We start from the raw sequence: 19,103 nt of genomic DNA on the forward strand, positions 1-19,103 counted from the left end.
TATGTTTATGGCTTTCCCTTTTACTTGAGAGTTCTACTCAAAACTTACCTCCTTTAAGTCTTCTCGGAGTAACCTACCTGAAATAGTACATACTCTATGTCTGGCACCTTACTCATTATCTTCCTTCCAATCACTACCTATTGTATATTAGTCTGTTGTTTCTTTCTCCTACTAGAATGTCAGCTCCGTGAGATCAAAGTCTTTGCTGTTTTGGTCAGTTAAATTCTCAGCACCAGAAATGTAACTGTTTCATGTGTTGCATGGTTGAATGTGAATAAAACTAGGAATAACATCACTATTTATGTTTTTTTAAATGTTTATTTATTCAGTTTATTCATAGAGAGAGAGAGACAGAGAGAGCGAGCAGGGGAGGGACAGGGAGAGTGCACGAGAGAGTTCCAAGCAGGCTCCACGTTGTCAGTACAGAGGCAGCTGTGGGGCTCGATTTCACAAACTGTTAAGATCAAGACCTAACCCAAAATCAAGAGTTGGACGTTCAAACAACTGAGCCACCCAGGCGCCTCTCCGCTATTTATGTTCTAAGAAGCATTTAGGTGAATCAAGACATATTTTGGAAGTAGGAGTTGGTTAATTGATTGGATGTGAGTGGTTTGGGTGATACCAACGACTCCCTGATATTTGCCAGGAGCACAGAGGTGGGTGGAGATGTCATTTAACGAGAAGACGAAGACTAAAGAAGCTGATTTGTAGGGAAGGTGGAGTTCAGTTTTGGACATCTAAAGCTTGAGATACCGGTGGAATATCCCAGTGGAGACATTATGTAGGCAGCTGAATATGTAGACCTGGAGTGAGATGTTTAAATTTCCTTATTGTTTGAATCCTTTTTGATCTAGGTTTTTTCCAATTGAGTCTGAGGGCACCCTATTGACCCTTCTGTGGTTAAGCATAACTCAAGATCCCACAAACGATTTGCTGAAAATCTGAAAATTCACAGTGGTGGAGCCTCTATTTTCTCTAAGTGAAGGGAGAGCTTCCTGACAACCAGGACTGATGATAAATGAGAATGTTCAGTTTGGGCAATTGGTTACTTCACCTAAAATCACAAGATAATTTTTCAACCAAATGCTTGAATCTTACTGAGGGTGTTCTGCAAGTGAGTAAATGTTTAACATGGTTGTAAAGAGGCTCAAGTACGTGTACCTTGTTTAGGAAATGGGTTCTTCCTGTTTTTTTTCTGGACAGTTTATTCTAGGTTGCTGAATGGAATGCATGTTCCACTTAAAATAAAAATATGAGCATAGGATTTGCTCACGCCATTTGTATTTAGCAGATTAAAACTGACTCCTCTATGTGTATCTTGTTCTGGATAAAAGTGATTCCGGTTTTATTTATTTATTTTGAGAGACAGAAAGAGAATAAGATGGGGATGGGAAGAGAGAGAGAGAGAGAGAGAGAGAGAGAGAGAGAGAGAGAGAATCTCAAGCAGGCTCTGAGCTGTCAGCACAGAGCCTGATGTGGGGCTTGAACTCACAAACCATGAGATCATGATCTGAGCTGAAGTCAGATGCCCAACCAACTGAGCCACTCAGGCACCCCATGATCTCACAGTTTAAACCCCACATCGGGCTCTCCGCTCTCAGTGTAGAGCCTTCTTCGGATCTTCTGTCTCCCTTTCTTTCTACCCCTCCTCTGCTTGCATGCGTGCACTCTCTCAAAAATAAACAAACATAAAAAAAAAATAAAAAGAGTTGTACGCTTAGCCAACTGAGCAACCCAAGCACCCCTACAGTCTTTAGCTTCTTAAACACTACATTCTTGTGATGTGGAGTGAGTTTGTATTTTTCCTTTTTAAGGAATTTCATGCATCAGCAAGTGGTTTTATGCCTGAGATGAAGTGGGATGGTGGGCAGAGAAGACTTTTAAGTCACTGCAAGCACACTTAGTTTGCCTAAGAGGCTCTGAACCTAGCTAGTTGGAAATAATCCAGTATTTTGTCATTCAGTAATTCTACTAGCAACTGAGTCTGTTATGTGTGTGTGTGTATGTGTAGGTAGGGAGGATACACCAAACACATTATCTTTGCTCTCGTGGAACTCATGGTCTAGTACAATTGCATATTTAGAAGACCTTAAGTAAGGCTAAAAAGCTGTGGGACTGGCTGATTAAATCTGCCTCAGGGAGTCTGGGAAGGTTTCACAGAAGTAGTAACATTTGACTGGGTTTTAAAAATAGGAATAGAAGTTTACTAGGCAGATGAAGAACGTGAAAAGAACAAAGGATGAAGTAAAATGAGTTCTAAGAGGAATGTAGGTGAATGAAGGAGCACAGAATAGAGAGATCTGGGCCATAATAAGTAGGGACATAACTGATATGGCATTATCCAGACTTACATAGCATATGGTAAAGGTATTAGCTTTAAAATCACTCCTAGGTTTTCTGGAATTTTCAATACAATTTCCAGGAAGTCCAGAAGCTACTGGACTACTTGTGAATTAAAATGAACCTTTTTGGAAAAGTCTTATTACTAAAAGGTGGGCATGTCTAAAGCTGTCTTAAAAGCCAAAGAATCTTCTGGGGTGCCTGGGTGGCCCAGTCAGTTGAGCATCCAACTCTTGATCCCAGCTCGGGTCCCGGGGTCTTGAGATTGAGCCCTCCATCACGCTCCATGCTGAGCATGGGGCCTGCTTGAGATTTTTCTCTCCCTCTGCCCCTCTCCCCTGCTTGAGCTATTTTTAAACAAACAAACAAATCAAAATACTCTCTTGAAGACAGAAAATATCCAGAGACCTCCTAGTTGTCTCGAAATTTAAGTATTTGGTTTGAGCTCAATACCCACTTTCTCCTAGGCTATTATTTTGACAAGTGGAGACATACCTGAAGTCACTACCACTTGATCTAAGATACGTTCTTTATATCGCCTGTGTATGATTTGCTTAATACAGTTACGTATATATATAAATAAAATATAGGGGTGCCTGGGTGGCTCAGTCAGTTAAGCCTCAGACTTTGGCTCAGGTCATGATCTTGAGGTATGTGAGTTCCAGTTCGAGCCCTGTGGTGGGCTCTGTGCTGACAGCTTGGAGCCGGGAGCCTGCTTCCGATTCTGTGACTTCCTCTCTCTCTGCCACTACCCCTGCTCATGCGGGGTCTCAAAAATGAATAAACATTAAAACAACAACAAAAAGAGAATATAGGAGTATATAGCTTATTTATTTTGAGAGAGGAGAGAGTGTGCATGTGAGGGGGAGGGAAGGAGGGAGAGAGAGAAGAGAAACTCTTAAGCCAGTTCCCTGCTGTGAGTGCGGAGCCTCACCCAGGGCTCAATCCTACCAACCCTGTGCTCATTACCTGAGCTGAAACCAAGAGTCAGAAGCTCAACCAGCTGAACCACCCAAGCACCCCAAGATTGTATTTTTAAGACATTTTCAGAATTACATCTGTATTTTTGAATTTTAATTATTCTGTAAATTCAGCTAGCTTGATTAATAACAAAAAATAGGTATTTTTAAACATCTTGAGATTTTTGGATCGTGTCCAATTAATACACATTTATTTAATTACATAGTGGAAAAAATACTTATGTTTTCAGAGTTCTTTACTGTATTTTACACTACTCTGTCTCTCCAAAGCCTGGGCACACATGAAATCGGCAAATAATTACTGTTGACTAAAGAAGTACCTAAAAACTTAATTTTCTTCTAGTTGTATCGAGGAAGCTGCAAATCTGAAAGCCCAAATAAGCTAGTTTCCAGCCACCACATCTGGGATTTTTAATAGGTCTATTAAAGAACTTTACTGTTATCCTGCAAGAAACGCTTAGCGGTTCTTTTAAAAACCAGATCCCACAAGACAAGAAGCTCAGAAACCTTGTAAAGACTCACAGCATTTATATATTCTAATTAGTATAAGGACTAAAAAAACATTAAATGAAATGAACCCCTGGTTGACCTCACACACTTCCTAACTCCGTATTTTTCAAAGAATTGAGCTTTTAGGATCTTCAAATAAATCGAGCAAAACAATCCCTGATCTTTGAAATATGCCAGTTACCTGCTTCTTTTGACGAAAAATTTCAGGAGAAAAACAGGCAAGCAAAAATCTTACTTGTAAAGTAAACTTAAAAGAAAAAGGAGCCCTAATCCTCAGCGGCTTCAGTCGGCCCGCCTGAGGTCGGGAAGCTCAGCGGCGGTAGCCGGGGAAACCTCAATGTCACCCGGTCGCGGGCAACTACCGCTGGCGGAGGAGCTGCGGCAGACCGTGCACGCGCGCCGCTTGGCGCACGGCGAGCGTCTCCAGGTGCCGCGGTGGACAGAGCCAGAGTCACGGGGCCACCAGCTCAAGGTAGCCTCCTTCCTCCCGCTAGGCACTACGAGACAGGAGCCGCCGGGTGTGCGCCTCCCCTCCCCCCCACCCCTACGCCACAGGCGCACGGGGCACAGTCGCCTACTGGGAAGTGCTGCCACACCCCACCCCGACGCCGCGACTCCGGCTCGCAGCTGGGGGGTGGGTGGGCCGACTCCAGGAACTCTCGGAAGGGCGGGGGCGAGGGAGCGGGCCCCTCTAGCTGCGCCTTCGAAACATCGTTCCTTGTTCTCGATGGTCCCCGCGCGGCGGTCTTTTGGAACGCAACTTCCGGTTCCTTTTAAAGGCCCCAAGCTGTGCGGCGCGGCGCGTGAGGGGAAGGTATAAAAGGGAACGAGAGGGCGGGACCGAAAAGGAAGAGGAAAAAAAGCTAGCGGTAGAGGGGGCGGGGAGGCGCAAAGGGCGCGCTCTCGCGTCACGTGACCGGGACGCGCCGTTCTTCCGTCGGCCATTTTAGGTGGTCCGCGGCGGCGCCATTAAAGCGAGGAGGAGGCAAGAGCGGCCGCCGCTGCTGCTTATTCTTTTTTAGTGCAGCTAGAGAGAGCGGGAGTGCGCGCTGCGCGAGTGTGGGAGGCGAGGGGGGCAGGCCAGGGAGAGGCGCAGGAGCCTTTGCAGCCGCGCGCGCCTTCTCTGTCTTGTTGTGTGCCTCGCGCGGTAGAGCGGGCGCGCGGCAGCGGCGGGGATTACTTTGCTGCTAGTTTCGGTTCGCGGCAGCGGCGGGTGTAGTCTCGGCGGCGGCGGAGGCAGTAAGCACTATGTCGGAGGAGCAGTTCGGCGGGGACGGGGCGGCGGCGGCGGCAACGGCGGCGGTAGGCGGCTCGGCAGGCGAGCAAGAGGGAGCCATGGTGGCGGCGGCGCAGGGGGCAGCGGCGGCGGCGGGAAGTGGAGCCGGGACCGGGGGCGGAACCGCGGCTGGAGGCACCGAAGGGGGCAGCGCCGAGTCGGAAGGGGCGAAGATCGATGCCAGTAAGAACGAGGAGGATGAAGGGTGAGTAAGGGGCGACCCGGGATAGTCAGGCCCAACTAGTCCCCCTCCCCCTCCTTATCCCCCCGCCATTAGGCCTCGTTCCCGCTCTCTGCCCGCCCTCCAGCCCTCCGTGCAGTCTTCTTGCACAGTTCTCTTCTTCTCTATGCTGGGTTCCCCGGGGCTTTCGTTTCCTTCTCCCCCTGCCTGCTTATCGCCCCCTCCCCCATCACACACGTTTCCACCTTTAGCCGTCACCATGCTGCTCCCTGGCCCGCCCTCCTTCCCTCCCTCGCCTTGGGTCTCCTCCCACTGACTTAGCCGCCAGGATTTTTTCCCGCCTGTCGAGGGGTACCTTTTTTCTTGCCCCACTGTCCCATTTCTTCCTTGTTTTATAAAGTCCCAACCATAAAGGTAGACTCGGAAGCTTTTATGCCGGGATCTAAGGTTTATTTGGTGCGTCCACTTTAGCATCCCCAGACGATACGATTCGTTTATAAGCGCATGCTTTGGGGAACGTGTAAGCTGCCCACTCAGCTCCTCCCGCCTCGGCTTCAGGCCGAATGTTTTCTTAGTATTTTGGATAAGTTTGGTTTCAGTCTCTTCGATTTTCCACAATACGTTATGGAACTACAGCTTGAGTACATAGGCCCTACTTTTCAGCTTACGGAACATATTGGGCCTGGTGAGATTCCCTGAATCGCTTGTTGGTACGTTGGCTTTTGCTTTATGGGCTTTGGTTAAGTTCCTTGCCGGCGGGGCCTGCACTTGACTGGAGCTCTTTCTAGCTCGGCTAGCTGGCTGCCCTTCCCCCACCCCGCGGAGTTATTCTAACCGCGCACCCTTTTCGCGCCCTCAGCTATTGGATTCCCTAACTGTTCTTTCTGATCGTAACCTTACTTTTCATGTGCAGTTTCCATTTTTTTTTTTTTTTAACCCCATCCCCTTGGCCAGGATCCTTTTTTGGTCTCTCTTGATTTCTCCTTCCCGCTCTCTTACCCACTGTTAAAGGAGGCCTACCAGCCTTCTTTCATAAAAATGAACTCTTTATTGTGCTGTGGCATGATTTTTTTTTTGCAGGTTTAAGTACTGACTTGCCTCCCTCCATTCGGAATAAGTTGTATATACTATTTAAAGCTGCATTTGATCTACTAGAGTGCAGCATTTGGGAGCGGAAGCATAATACAGGAGTTAGCAGGAGGGACTAAATCGGGGTTCTTGGTTAGGTTTTCTTACTCCCGTTACCGACCGCTGTTCTTGGGTTAACGCTTCCATTCCTTTTTGTAATGGGTTATGTGTGTCATTCTGTTTTTTTTTTTTTTTTTTTTCCTTCACTATAACAAGGAGAACGGTGTGGAAAGTAAAAGCAGTAAGATGTCGTTTTGATCCAGTATTCGAAAACATGATTTCCTTTATTGGGAAAGAACACGAGATTTGGAGGGTGGGAAAGAGAAGCACCTTAGAATGTCGAGTTTAATAATCTCAGCCTAGGCAGACTTGTCAGGCTGATTGTGCTGGCTTTGGGAGAATGGAGGTGGGATGGGAAACTAGCTTTTCTTAGTTAATTTTGAATTGCATATGGTTTAAGAAAGGACTATGTTAAATATTTGGAAACTTAAACCTTTAACATTTTGGTTTTTATTTCTGAATTCTGTTCTTTGGACAGAGGCACCAAAATGATTAATTGTATAACGTGCTGTTTGGGGCAGGCTTTAGCCCTGATTTTTCAAATCACAAAGCAGCTGCCTTTGTAGTTTCCTACTGTTGAACTGAAGTGTAAATGAATTAAAGTTTTTAGCCCTAACAATGTCAAAAACTAAAACTAGAATTTTGATTGGTTGCTGTACCGGTTGTTAATTCCCTAGCCATTCAAACTCCTCCCCACGACACTCTGAAGCAGCGACGGCACAGCGGGAAGAATGGTAAAACTTTTAAATTTTATTTCTGTATTATAAAGGTTTCAGTAGTCATAACATGCAGAGGCTGTGTATTGGTTAGTTGCCCATTGATCCCCAGGAAATTCTAGACATAGTACAGTAGGATATCTTGTGCCTGGGATATAAAACCTTTTTAGGCATCGTGTGTGATCTTTGGGCAAAATTAATGCCATTACATGGTTTTTGGTCTGTGGTAATGCATGTAAATGTGGTTTGGTTAAATAAAACTTAATATAATTAGTAATATTTTTATATTTGAACAAGAAAATATAGTACAGTAATTTTAAATTTGATTTCTTTTTTTAGGACAGATATTTTTGTTGGATGTCTAAGTTTAATGTTAAATGGGAAGGTTACTTGATACAAAATCTTGTGTGTTTAAAATGTCTTGCATGTTCTACTGAAATATTTTGGATATGTGAAAAGTGAAACAATTTTTAAAGTAGCGTGTGTATGTATTGTGCAAAAATTTATTTATTATCTCCAGCCATATTTGTAAGTAGAACTTGAATAACGATTGGATATGTACTAATCAGAGGCGGGCTGATGTGGCTTTTCACTACATTCAGCTCTTACCAGATTTTTTATTTTCAGTGTGATTTGGTTGGAATGTTAATTACAGTTGGTTGGTTCACATGTAGCTGAAATTGCATGACTTTTTCTTGGAAGGCTGGTAGATTATTGTTCTTTTTATCCCTCGTTTCCCCTAAATGTCCATCTTTCTGCTTTTAGGATTGATTATATTTGAGTTTTCCAGGAGTTTGTATCCACCACCACTGGAGTTTAGAGGACCCGTAATTTGTAGATAGTTGACTTAGAGCTGTACAAACTACATTCTATTTGAAGAATCCAATTGGGATAACATTTAAATTTTACATGAGCTTTACTTACTACTATATTCTCATCTACTGAAATCTGTCCAGTTTTACATTGCAGATAAAGCAGACTGAAATAGGCAAAAGGGAAAAGTAAAAAGACTGGGGTTAGTTTGACATACAAAATAAGATACTTTTGATGAAAATAATCCACTTGGCACTGTGATTGTTCATTTTCACTGTTAATTGTGTCAAATTAAGTAAGATTAAACTGTTACTCTTGACTTTTTTACTCTATTACATGTTTTAAATCTGACATAAGCAGTTCAGTGATTAGAAAGGACCATAAACTTAGGTCTGAGAGATCATTGTTACGATTCTTGTAAGAATTACTCTTGCCCTGCTACCCAATAAAGTAACTTTACAAGTTTTTTGAGCAACCTCTTAAGGAAAAATGGACAATTAAATATTGATAGTGAAAGTTTTAGATTATGACCTCTTTTAATTTTCTGCAAGTAGGATTTAACAGAGTTTCATTCTAAGCAAGTTTACATTTAACAAATAACGTCTTTGTTTTAGAGTTTAGTATTTGACTTTTTAAAGTTACTGCCTGATCAGCCAGCCTCATCCTGTTTCAGATACTATTGTTTTTCTTTTTGGTTTGTGTACTTGCCCACTCTCTGTTCCTTTCTGTCTCCCAGTTTGAGGGATATCGTGCAGCAGTTTCATAATAGTCTCAGGAGTGAGGATAAGACTGGCTCTACTAGATATAAAATCATCTGAATTTAGTTTCTTAAACACATTTGGTTTGCATTAGTTTTTGTAATTTTAACTTGAATAAAGTGATTACATTTCAATCCTAAAAATATTTAAAAAACAAGTTTGTTGTGGACTTGAAGTTTGTTTCTTTAAAGTTTTAATTTTGAGAGAGCGTGAGTGGGGGGATGAGCAGAAAGGGGGAGAGAGAATCCCAAGCAGGCTCTGAGCAGGCTCTGTCCTGTCAGCGTGGAGCCCCACGTGGGGCTTGATCCCACAGTGAGGCCATGACCTGAGCCAAATTCAAGAGTCATACACTTAACTAAGCCACCCAGATATCCCAAAGATTTTTTTTTTTAATGTTGAGTATAAGAATAAACAGTTGTTCTTAGGAGGGCATGCCTGTTACACTTCTTGTGGATGTTTCCACACTTAAGACCTTTAGAGTAATTATTTCTGTAATAAAATGGTTTTCTCAGTTCACCTTATTTTTATCTTTCCAACTCAACATTCCTAGTTTTTACTTTTAAGCAATTGCACTGGAATTTCCCATTTTGGTGTGGGCTCATGTTCTTTACTGGGCTTCAGTTCTTTTAGAGTAGGTAACAAAATTTTGTGTTGGTCAAAATATACACGTCATATAGTAAGCTACTGGAGGAGAGTTTAAGTTTCAAGATCAGTGGGAAACTGTAATACTGTGTTAGCTTTCAGACAGTTTTATAAGGTAGGTACATTGACTTGCCCGCATTGGACTGGACAGAAAGCAAAAATAGTTCCATTCGGTTATCAGCCAAGATACAGCAGTACTTTTCTAATAACAGGGCAGTAGATCTAGTCCTATAACCATTAGCATATAAACTAAAGTGTGATTTTTTTGTTTGGGAATTTTGTGAATTTTACTGTCGGTTGACTGCTGTCTGATTTTTAAGAAATGGTCATACATGTTTTTGTTTTAAATATTTGAGATTATTATCTATACCCTATTGCTTTTGGGGCATTCTGAACGTTGCTTTCTAAAACACTTTTACAGCAATCTCATACCTAATTTACTGGCCTTTAATTCAGTCAATTTGGGTTTACTGTAAAAGTTGAGACCCTGAGTAGATGGTCTGAATTTTAGTGTTCTTTGGGACCTTTGATAAGTTTCTAGTGTTAAAATTGCAGAAATTAATGCTCCTGAGTCTCAAGATGGTGAACATATAAAGGAGGAGTATTAAATTCTTTTCATTTCAAAATCTTTAATATGGAAAATACTAAAAATCCACTGACCTTTAGGGTTTGGAATTAGAGAAAATCATTGAGGATTTTCAGTGCTGCCTTTTGAGATAAATACTTGGCCTTAGGCCTGGGTTTTTCCCTCAAATCATGTGATCTCTTCTATAAGTATATTTACTGTGTACTTTTTTTTTTTTTTTTTTTTTTTTTTACTGTTTTCTGTTTGAGAGTGAGTGAAAGAGTGTGTGAAGTGGAGGAAGGGCAGAAAATCCCAAGCAGGCCCCCATCTCACGATCTCGCAACCGCGAGCTCATGACTAGGCTGTCAAGAGTGGACGCTCAACCGACTAAGCCACCCAGGCGCCCCTTTACTGTGTATTTTTAATATTGTCTGGCTCTTCTGTTCCCTGTAAGGCTGCTCTAATATAAGAAAGTTTTGAATCCACTATTGGGATTTGTGGTTTATGGCCAATATGGAGAATTAGTTTTAGTCTTCAGGTGATAATGTGTTATGCTTGAAAGCATTTTAAAAGGAGTAGAATAATAACTTTTTTCCTATTCCACTCAAAGCTGTGCACTTCAAGTGTGTGTGCAGATTGACAAATGGAATGAAATATAACTCTGTTAGTCCAAGTTTTATTTGACTTTAGTTCTGCTTCAACATTTTAGTAGATAGGGCACTGAACTGGATGCTGGAAGCGTGGGATCTTTTTCTGTTACTTCACTTCAAACAGTGTGGTTTCAGGTAATATAACCTGTTTGTTACTTGGTTTGCTGATCTGTGTTGGAAACAATGCTCATCACAGGAAGATTGACCACATAGCCTGCTTTCATAGCTTGTGTGTGTTTATCCGGTGCCTTAATAGTTGATACTGCCAGTGATTTACTCCTGTGGAGTAAAGGTAAGCATGTTTTAGTTTCTGGAGTATTAAATTGTATATTGGAGCTAGATATTCAAGACTATTTGGGGGTGGGGAGACTTTATTACTGGTAGTGTTTGGCCAATAATCAAGGTGATAGTTAAGTATTGGTCATGTCTTATAAACTCCTGCTTATCTGGATTTGAAATACCACACAGTTCAAGCTAGGAAATTCTCCCTCTCCCCCTTTAGTCTTGTAAGAAACACAGATGAAAAATTACTAGCAAATCTACTCAAAAAGCAACCAATAGGCATTGTCATGGAAGCAATCTTGTATAATTTTTCTTTTGTACTGTTAAAAAGTAATGTGATTTTAAAGCATTGCAAGAGTCTTAAAATTTCATCAAGAAAGGCAAAAATCATTTTCTGAGTTCAGTGTTGATGTCTAAATTGATTTCCAATGGAAAACTACAGAATTGTGAATGTGTAGTAATCTCAGTTAACCAGAACTTTAACCTCTAGGTTAAGGAAACCCCATTCCTTAACCTTCAGGTAGATGGGAGTTTACCTTTTAAAGCTGATCGAGAGATTATTTTAAAAGCAAAATTACAGGAAGTCATTCTTTCCTTGGAATGAAAGGAAAAAGGGGAGATTTTTGGGTTGAACATTTAAAAACTGTCATTTTATTAGTTATGTTTTCAACTTAATTATCTTTTTTAGTCATATAAGTTCATTCTAAAGGATGAAGTAGCACTGAGACTTTATATACTAGGCTAGAGGAGTTAATCTTTACTGACTTATTAAAAGTTTGTCAGTCTGTTTCCAAAGGTATTTTTTATACAGATTGTAAAATGATTACCATATGGTGTCATCTGGTTGTAAAAAGTAACCCCTGCCCCCTGTTATAGCTAACTAGTTACTTAACTTTAAATGTATACTTTCTAAGGAAAAATACTGATTTTACTCATGTTGGTGGGATTTCATTATATTTTGTCATTTTAGGATTTTAAATGAATAATTTTAATGATAACACACTAGAAAATATAAATAAGAATTGGTGGCTTACTTGAGTAATATTCTGAAAGGTGACAGTGATTGGCCAGTCATGTTATGTACTTGACATTTCTGTTGTGTTTTTTAAACTGTCAGAACTTGTTATGAAACCACATACAGGAGTTGTTAGGAAGTGTTTGAAAATTACAGAATATTTTTTTTGACCCTATTTCAAAATTGGGAGTGTAATGGTGTTTATCATTTTACCTTGAAAAAGGTGTTTCAACTTCTTAGAAGAAGGACTTTAAATAAAGTAACTATTGACTTTGGAGTGTTAAACCTAGTGATCTCAGTACAGAGAATGTTTTTTGGGGTGTGAAAAACAGTATTCAATCAATATTTCTGTCAGCCCTGTTGCATATGTATTACCTCTTTTATAATTTGAAATTAACTCCTTACTAAACTTGGTGTTTATGTGGAGTACAGACAAATCCTCAAGATGATTTTTTAACTACATTTTGAGTTTTTTACACAATCTAATTTCTAGTCTGTATTTTTTACATGGGATATTTAAACATCTCTGGATTACTTTAAGTATTTAGTATTGAAAATAATCTTAGGATCCATTTATATGAAACCTCATTCTGGCCTTTTCCTGTTAATGTTGGCAACTTCATATAGCTCATGCAGATTAAAAAAAAATTAAGCCTGTGAGTAAATGAAAACATTGCTTTATTAAGTTACTTTAAATTGTGCTCTGCCCCTTTTAAATAACAACTTTATATTTGAATACTTGGGATGTTTCAGACTACGTTCTGTGCCCTTGAAGTGTACTTGCTCCTTTATTAATACTATTTTTTCCTTTTGTAGCTTTTTTGTTTTGTTTTGTTTTAATGTTTATATTTTTGAGAGAGAGCATGAGTGGGGGAGAGCAGAGAGAGAGAGGGAGACACAGAATCCAAAAGTAGGCTCCAGGCTCTGAGCTGTCAGCACAGAGCCTGACGTGGGGCTCAAACTCACAAACTGAGATTCCTGAGCCAAAGTTGGATGTTTAACCAACTGAGCCACCCAGGTGCCCCAATGCTATTTTTCTTTTTAAGTAAGCTCTACACGCGACATGGAGCTTGAACTCATAACCCTGAGGTCAAGATTGATTGGCATGCTGTGTGGACTGAGCCAGCCAGGTGCCCCTGTACTTGTTCATTTTATCCTTATTGAAGATTCATGAAATAAACTTTTAGTCCTCTCATTTACAGATGTGGAAACAATCATGGGTATTTGTTTTCCTGAGGGTCATACATACATTTAGTAAGTGGTGGGGGTAGTATATAAACTCAGGGGGTTTGGCTTACTACCTCTACATTTACTTACTCTAGAAGAGGATGTCCCGCTAAGCAATCTTAAATTCCTAAATGACATTGCATAGCATTTGGAGAGTCATCTGCACTGAGTTGTATAACTTTATGTCTGTTATTTAATATTATAATATGGTGTAATATCAATATCTGTAAAAAGCAAGCTTTCAGTTGTTGAGTTGGTGTTTTTTTATATTTATTTACTTGTTTACTTATTATTTAAAGTTAATTTTGAGAGAGAAAGTATGAGGGAGAGGGAGAGAGAATCTCAAGCAGGCTGTCTGCTGTCAGCTCAGAGCCCAGCTCAGAGCTCAGCCTGGCTCAGTCTTACAAACCATGAAATCATGACCTGAGCCGAAATTGAGAGCTGGACACTTGACTGATTGAGTAACCCAGGTGCCTCATTGAGTAGGTGTTTTAAATTGAATACTGTATTGCCTCTTGGGTGCTCAGTAATTTATAGATAGGAATACAAAATTAAACGATGAGTTAACATTCTGTAGATGAAGGCCTGTTTTAATTAGGATTGTCAATTCACTTACAACTAAGGATCAAATTTTAAACTTGTAGGATTAGGGGCCCATTTTTGTTGCAATTTGAACAAGTCTTGTGACGTTTTAACTTGGCTGTTTAGGATTTTTCTGAAGTTCGGTCTATCTCATTGTAAGTGTTTGCACAGCTCTGTAGGAGTGACAGTAACCTGAAACTTAGTCTTGAACCAAGGCAGCAGAGATAATCTGGACTAACAGTAGGTGTGCTTTAAGCAAAATACAGAAAAGTAAAAGAGAATTTAAATTGTATCTTCTGCCATCTCATAATTTGAGGGAGAGCTTGTCAGAATGCTAATGTTCTGAGAGGCTAAAATAATTCCCATTTATCCAAAATTAAGATAATAGGCTCTTTCTTACTGTACTATTCTGGTGTGCCTATGAATGTGCTATATTTAACATGGAATGCATCTGGAACAGTTTGTGTTCATTGTAGTGTATTTACCTGTCTGGTTATCAGTTGTGCAGCAGCCTTCCTTGTTAGAGTAGGGGAAAAAAAAAGTGCTTTGGGCTGCCAAAATGGTAATGCATTTGTCTCAAAGAAGAGTCACGTAGGCTCAGAGACTGTTTTCTTTTTTTACTTTACACAAAATTCGCAAAGTTCAAGTGCTGGCTACCTAGCCACCCTACAAAGTGGTGGTGGGGGGCGGATTTAACAGCAACAGGTGATTAATCTGGCAAAAATGAATAATAGAACTTGTTAAAAGAAGTATGAAATGAGATGCACTTAGTGTATTAATTGTTCTCTCATTTCAGAAGAGCCTTTGGGCCTGCTAACAGTAGCTTAATATGAATTAGTGGTGACTGACCCATACAGTGTTAAATCATGATTACTGTATTTAAGAAGGCAGAAGTGTGTGTTGTAGAAAAAATACTCATCCCAAATAATGTAGAAATTGGAAGGCAGGCAGTGTTTTAAAGAAGGTGGAATATTTGGCTCATTCTCTAAAGGTGCTGGATAGCTGAAGTTTTACTGTGTGTTTCATTGTAGTTTTTGGGGAAATAATCCTCCTATGGAATATGTTTAAATTATAGTTGGCCAAAAATTTTGGGATTTGATTGTTGAGGAAAAACAACATCTTCAAGTGGCCTTTTAGCTTTAAGGTAGACACATTGAACAGCCCGAACTAACAATTGTATTAAAGGTGAGAAGTTTCTTTAGAGAGTTCTTTATTGGGCCAGTTGATGGGTTAGGATGCTTATCTATTTAAGAAAACTGACTTCCTATGCTGTGAAAAACATTTGGGGCTTGTGAATAGTAATGGAACATGCCTCAGTCTCATAGGGTTATAATTTATTTTTTTGTAATTTTCTGTTTTTTTAATAATTTTTCTTTTTCTTTGTTTTTTTCCTCAGTATGAGTTGGAAGAGAGACAGATAGAATCTTAAACAGGCTTCATGCTTTGCACTAAGCCCGACTTGGGGCTCTGTCCCATGAACCTGGGATCATGACCTGAGCTGAAATCAAGAATTGGACATTTAACTGAGTCACTCAGGCACCCCTTAAATAATTTTATTTTTTTTATAATTTTTTAAATTTGTTTTTTTAACGTATGTTTATTTATTTTGAGAGAGAGCATGCATAAGCATGCAAGCAGAGGAGGCACAGAAAACGAGAATCCCAAGCAGGCTCCGTGCCAGCACCACAGAACCCAACTTGGGGGTTGATCTCACCATGAGATCTTGACCTGAGCTGGAATCAAGAGTCTGATGCTTAACCAACTGAGCCACCCAGGTGCCCCTTAAACAGTTTTAAATCAAGAACACTTATGTAAACTTTGCCTTGGAAATTAAAGTCAAACTTAGTTCTGTCTTAATATCAGAGGAACAGATGAGACAATATTCATGCCTTTCAACTTTAGCTTTTTATTTATTTTATTTTATTTTTTTTAACATTTATTATGAGAGAGAGTACTTGAGCATGAGTGGGACAGGGGCAGAGCCAGAGGGAGAGAGTCTGAGCCACCCAGGCACCCCTCAACTTTAGTTTTTTTAAAAAAGGCTTTTGTTATTTATTTATTCTCTTCAGGCTGAAATAATCTCAAATTGTTAAATTATTGATGGAAAATTTTTTAATCCCAGAAGGTGGTAATTCATTAGTTAAATTTCAAATTGAAGTTGTTTCTGTTCTAGAATTGCCATTGATACCTGAGCAAGAGGTCACTGCATTATAGTTTGTTATTTCTCATTTATAAAAATATATCAGTGTCCCTACCTTGAAAGGATAAGTGTTGCTAATGAACTTTCATCTCTGAAGGAAGTGCTCTGGTTCTTTAGGTTAAAATTAAAAGTAAAGTGTTTAAGGCATAAATTTAAGTGACAAGGATTGGATTTTAAAAGATGCATTATTTTAATGAAAGAAAATGTATTGAGAAAACTTTTTTCCCGTGAAATTTGCAATAATTAAAAATTATCTGTATATTATGGGTGTTTTCTTATGTTCATTTGATTATAAAAAGGGTTAATAAAGGTTACTTCAAGCATGAAGATTTTATTAAAGGAAGTCCTAAAAGTTAAGCAAATAAATGACCCAGCTTCGCATTATAATACATGTACTAGTTTGAAAACTTAATCTGAAATGGGAAACAAAGTATATACTTAAAGTCTTCTTGTGCACTGAAAGTTAAACTTTGTTGTAAGAAGTTAAAAACAAGTCTATGGTGAGAAAGTAAGATCAGTAACACCTCAGTTAATCTGGCATCTTTAGGGGAGAAGCTGAACAAGATCTCCTTCCAGGGACACAATTGGCCTCTTGTTGCAGGAATTGGCTTTAGTGGCAATGTCCTAAATGCCCACAAGATGGAGATGTTTCCTGCTTTAATTTCTACCTGGAGCCAAAAGTTAGTATCACTTCCCTATCCTCACCCCAATTACAAAGATGAGAAATCGTTGAGCAAGCATGATTTTATTCCCTTAAAAGTTTTAGCCTTCACATAACAAATTCTGACAGTTTACCCTTAAAAAATCTCCAGTCCTGTCTCTTTAAAGGGTAGGTGGTATGTGTAAGCTCTTTGGGGCGGGCAAGGGGGTGGCAAAGGGGACAGATGTCAAAGGAATCAGAGCTGCCAAGTCTGAGCATTATGGCATTTTGCTGAAATAAAAATAATACTTCACCTGAGAAAAATTTTTTTGAGTATGTATTTTTGGTCTTAAAGTGTTTTGGTGGTTTCCACTTACCACCTGTCACTTTTAGCATCTTCAAGGTTTAAATATTTTATTGCTGGTTAACTGAGGTTCTACTGTAAATAAATCATATAAGTTAATTAGTGGATTGTGCTTCAGTGGGTAATTCTCGTTCACTAAATTGTTCACGTTATTTTTGTCTTTATTAAAGACTCTTAGCAATCCAAAAACTTAAAACCTAATTGTGAGACTTAGAATTTTCCATTTTATGTGCTAAGAGTTTTGTTAATGAGAGAGAATTACTGTTAAATAGAAAGGAGCTTCAGCATAGAAATATGCTGGTTGCTGTGATCAGTGGGGACTACGTAGCCTTTTTACAAGTTTAATGATTGGAAGGGAAATTTGAAGCTAAAATTCTGTGTTTTGCTTTTACCAATACTTAACCTGTAATTTAAGGAAGACTTAGATGTACAGTATTTTTACTTTGGGATTACATTTATCTTTTTGGCAAGTCAAAAGAATTGGCTGCTTGCTCACTATTTTTGTAATTAGGCAGATAGCAGCAGTAATAAGCAAAACCTAACAACCGGAATGGGGTGTTCTTGATACATGATTATGTAGGAAGGACATTATTTAATACACTGCCCAATAAATAGGTGCAGTTTGGGAAAGGTATTACTGTTGTGGAAAAGTTTATTTGTTTTTAGCATTTTAATATTACTTTTTGTCTTTACAGGAAAATGTTTATAGGAGGCCTTAGCTGGGACACTACAAAGAAAGATCTGAAGGACTACTTCTCCAAATTTGGTGAAGTTGTAGACTGCACTCTGAAGTTAGATCCTATCACAGGGCGATCAAGGGGTTTTGGCTTTGTGCTATTTAAAGAGTCGGAGAGTGTAGATAAGGTAGTGTGTTATGTGTTCTGATCAGTTAATAATATAAGATGTGGATAGTTTGATAACACTAATTCGCCCATTTGTGATTTCCCCTTTTGCAGTATATGAAGCTAGAGCTATAGTTCTTAACCAATATATTTTATGAAGAGTCCTCTTTAATTGTTTACTGAATACCTTCTGTATGCCAGGCTCTACTAAATTGAAAAAATTAACTTTAAGAATACTGAGACTTAAAGACACCTAATTAAAGGGATGATCTGTGACAAGTTCACAAAAGTATAGATTTTGAAATTTCTTGGGCCAAGGGGAAATAGCAATCACGTTGATGTTGCTGACAGTTAATGGAGAGTTGGTTTTCTAGTAATTAAATGTTGCCCCTCCTCCCCATTCTTAACTGGCATTTAGGTTTGAACAGTTCTATATTAGCTGATGTCACATCACCACAGTTTGACTTCTTTAATCATAAGCAAGTCAACATATACCTGGCATTAGCTATATTTATTTAACTATAATTATTAAGTTAATAATCTGAACTTAAATTAAGGTACATACTTAAAATGAAAAACTTCGATTTCCTAGGTCATGGATCAGAAAGAACATAAATTGAATGGGAAGGTGATTGATCCTAAAAGGGCCAAAGCCATGAAAACAAAAGAGCCTGTTAAAAAAATTTTTGTTGGTGGCCTTTCTCCAGATACACCTGAAGAGAAAATAAGGGAGTACTTTGGTGGTTTTGGTGAGGTATGTGATCATGTTTTGACCCAATTTTTTTCAAAATTAATGTGAATATAATTGTCACATTATATTTTCAAAGTTGTTTTGAAGTTTGGGCTGATTATGTGATTTGTTTTGAAAGCAGGATATTGTAAATACTTCCATTAGCACACTTTGAAGGTTAGATGATTGTATTTTTTTCATATATTGAAGGTACAGAGTACGCAAAGATGTAACAGACGTTCTTACCTTGAGGAATTTACCAGATTAGAAGAAATAAAAGTATAAACATGAGGAAGAAATCCAGGTTGGATTACCTGAGATAATAGAAGGAAATGGTTCAGTTGAAACTAGGAAAGAAATGAATTCTTAAGAATAAGGTGTAGTGCCTTCTCAATTTAAAAACGTACATGTGCAATTTTTATGAGTCTAATTACAGACTTCGAGAAACTGAAGTTCCTTTTGTGAAGTAATGGGTTAAAGCTAAGATGAGAAGTTTGTGGCCTTGCCTGCCAGATACAGCCTGCAGACACTTCTTTTGCTTGATTTTAAACAGAAGATGTTTTGTTAATATTTAGGTTGAGATATTTCCCACAAATACCTGG

The 19,103-nt window shown here is 39.2% G+C and overlaps 1 protein-coding gene across 6 annotated transcripts in view; it reads left to right on the forward strand.

Annotated features, from left to right (window-relative positions):
* Positions 1-4,752: 4,752 nt before the first annotated feature.
* The window catches only part of HNRNPD (heterogeneous nuclear ribonucleoprotein D), an 18,480-nt gene continuing 4,129 nt past the window's right edge, over positions 4,753-19,103 (forward strand). For 3 of the 6 annotated variants that reach the window (XR_006711367.1, XM_045473592.1, XM_045473594.1), the window contains exons 1-4: positions 4,754-5,311; positions 7,153-7,209; positions 17,625-17,793; positions 18,364-18,525. Coding sequence is in view for 4 of the 6 variants with exons in the window: in XM_045473592.1 (XP_045329548.1) it covers positions 5,079-5,311; positions 7,153-7,209; positions 17,625-17,793; positions 18,364-18,525 (621 nt within the window). In the remaining 2 variants the exon portion in view is untranslated. Of the gene's footprint in view, positions 5,312-7,152; positions 7,210-17,624; positions 17,794-18,363; positions 18,526-19,103 lie in introns of all 6 variants that reach the window. The other 3 variants (XR_006711366.1, XM_045473593.1, XM_045473595.1) reach the window with 3 other exon arrangements.

The sequence above is a fragment of the Leopardus geoffroyi genome, chromosome B1 (assembly GCF_018350155.1).
Source record: "Leopardus geoffroyi isolate Oge1 chromosome B1, O.geoffroyi_Oge1_pat1.0, whole genome shotgun sequence".
In the NCBI taxonomy this organism is placed as follows: domain Eukaryota; kingdom Metazoa; phylum Chordata; class Mammalia; order Carnivora; family Felidae; genus Leopardus; species Leopardus geoffroyi.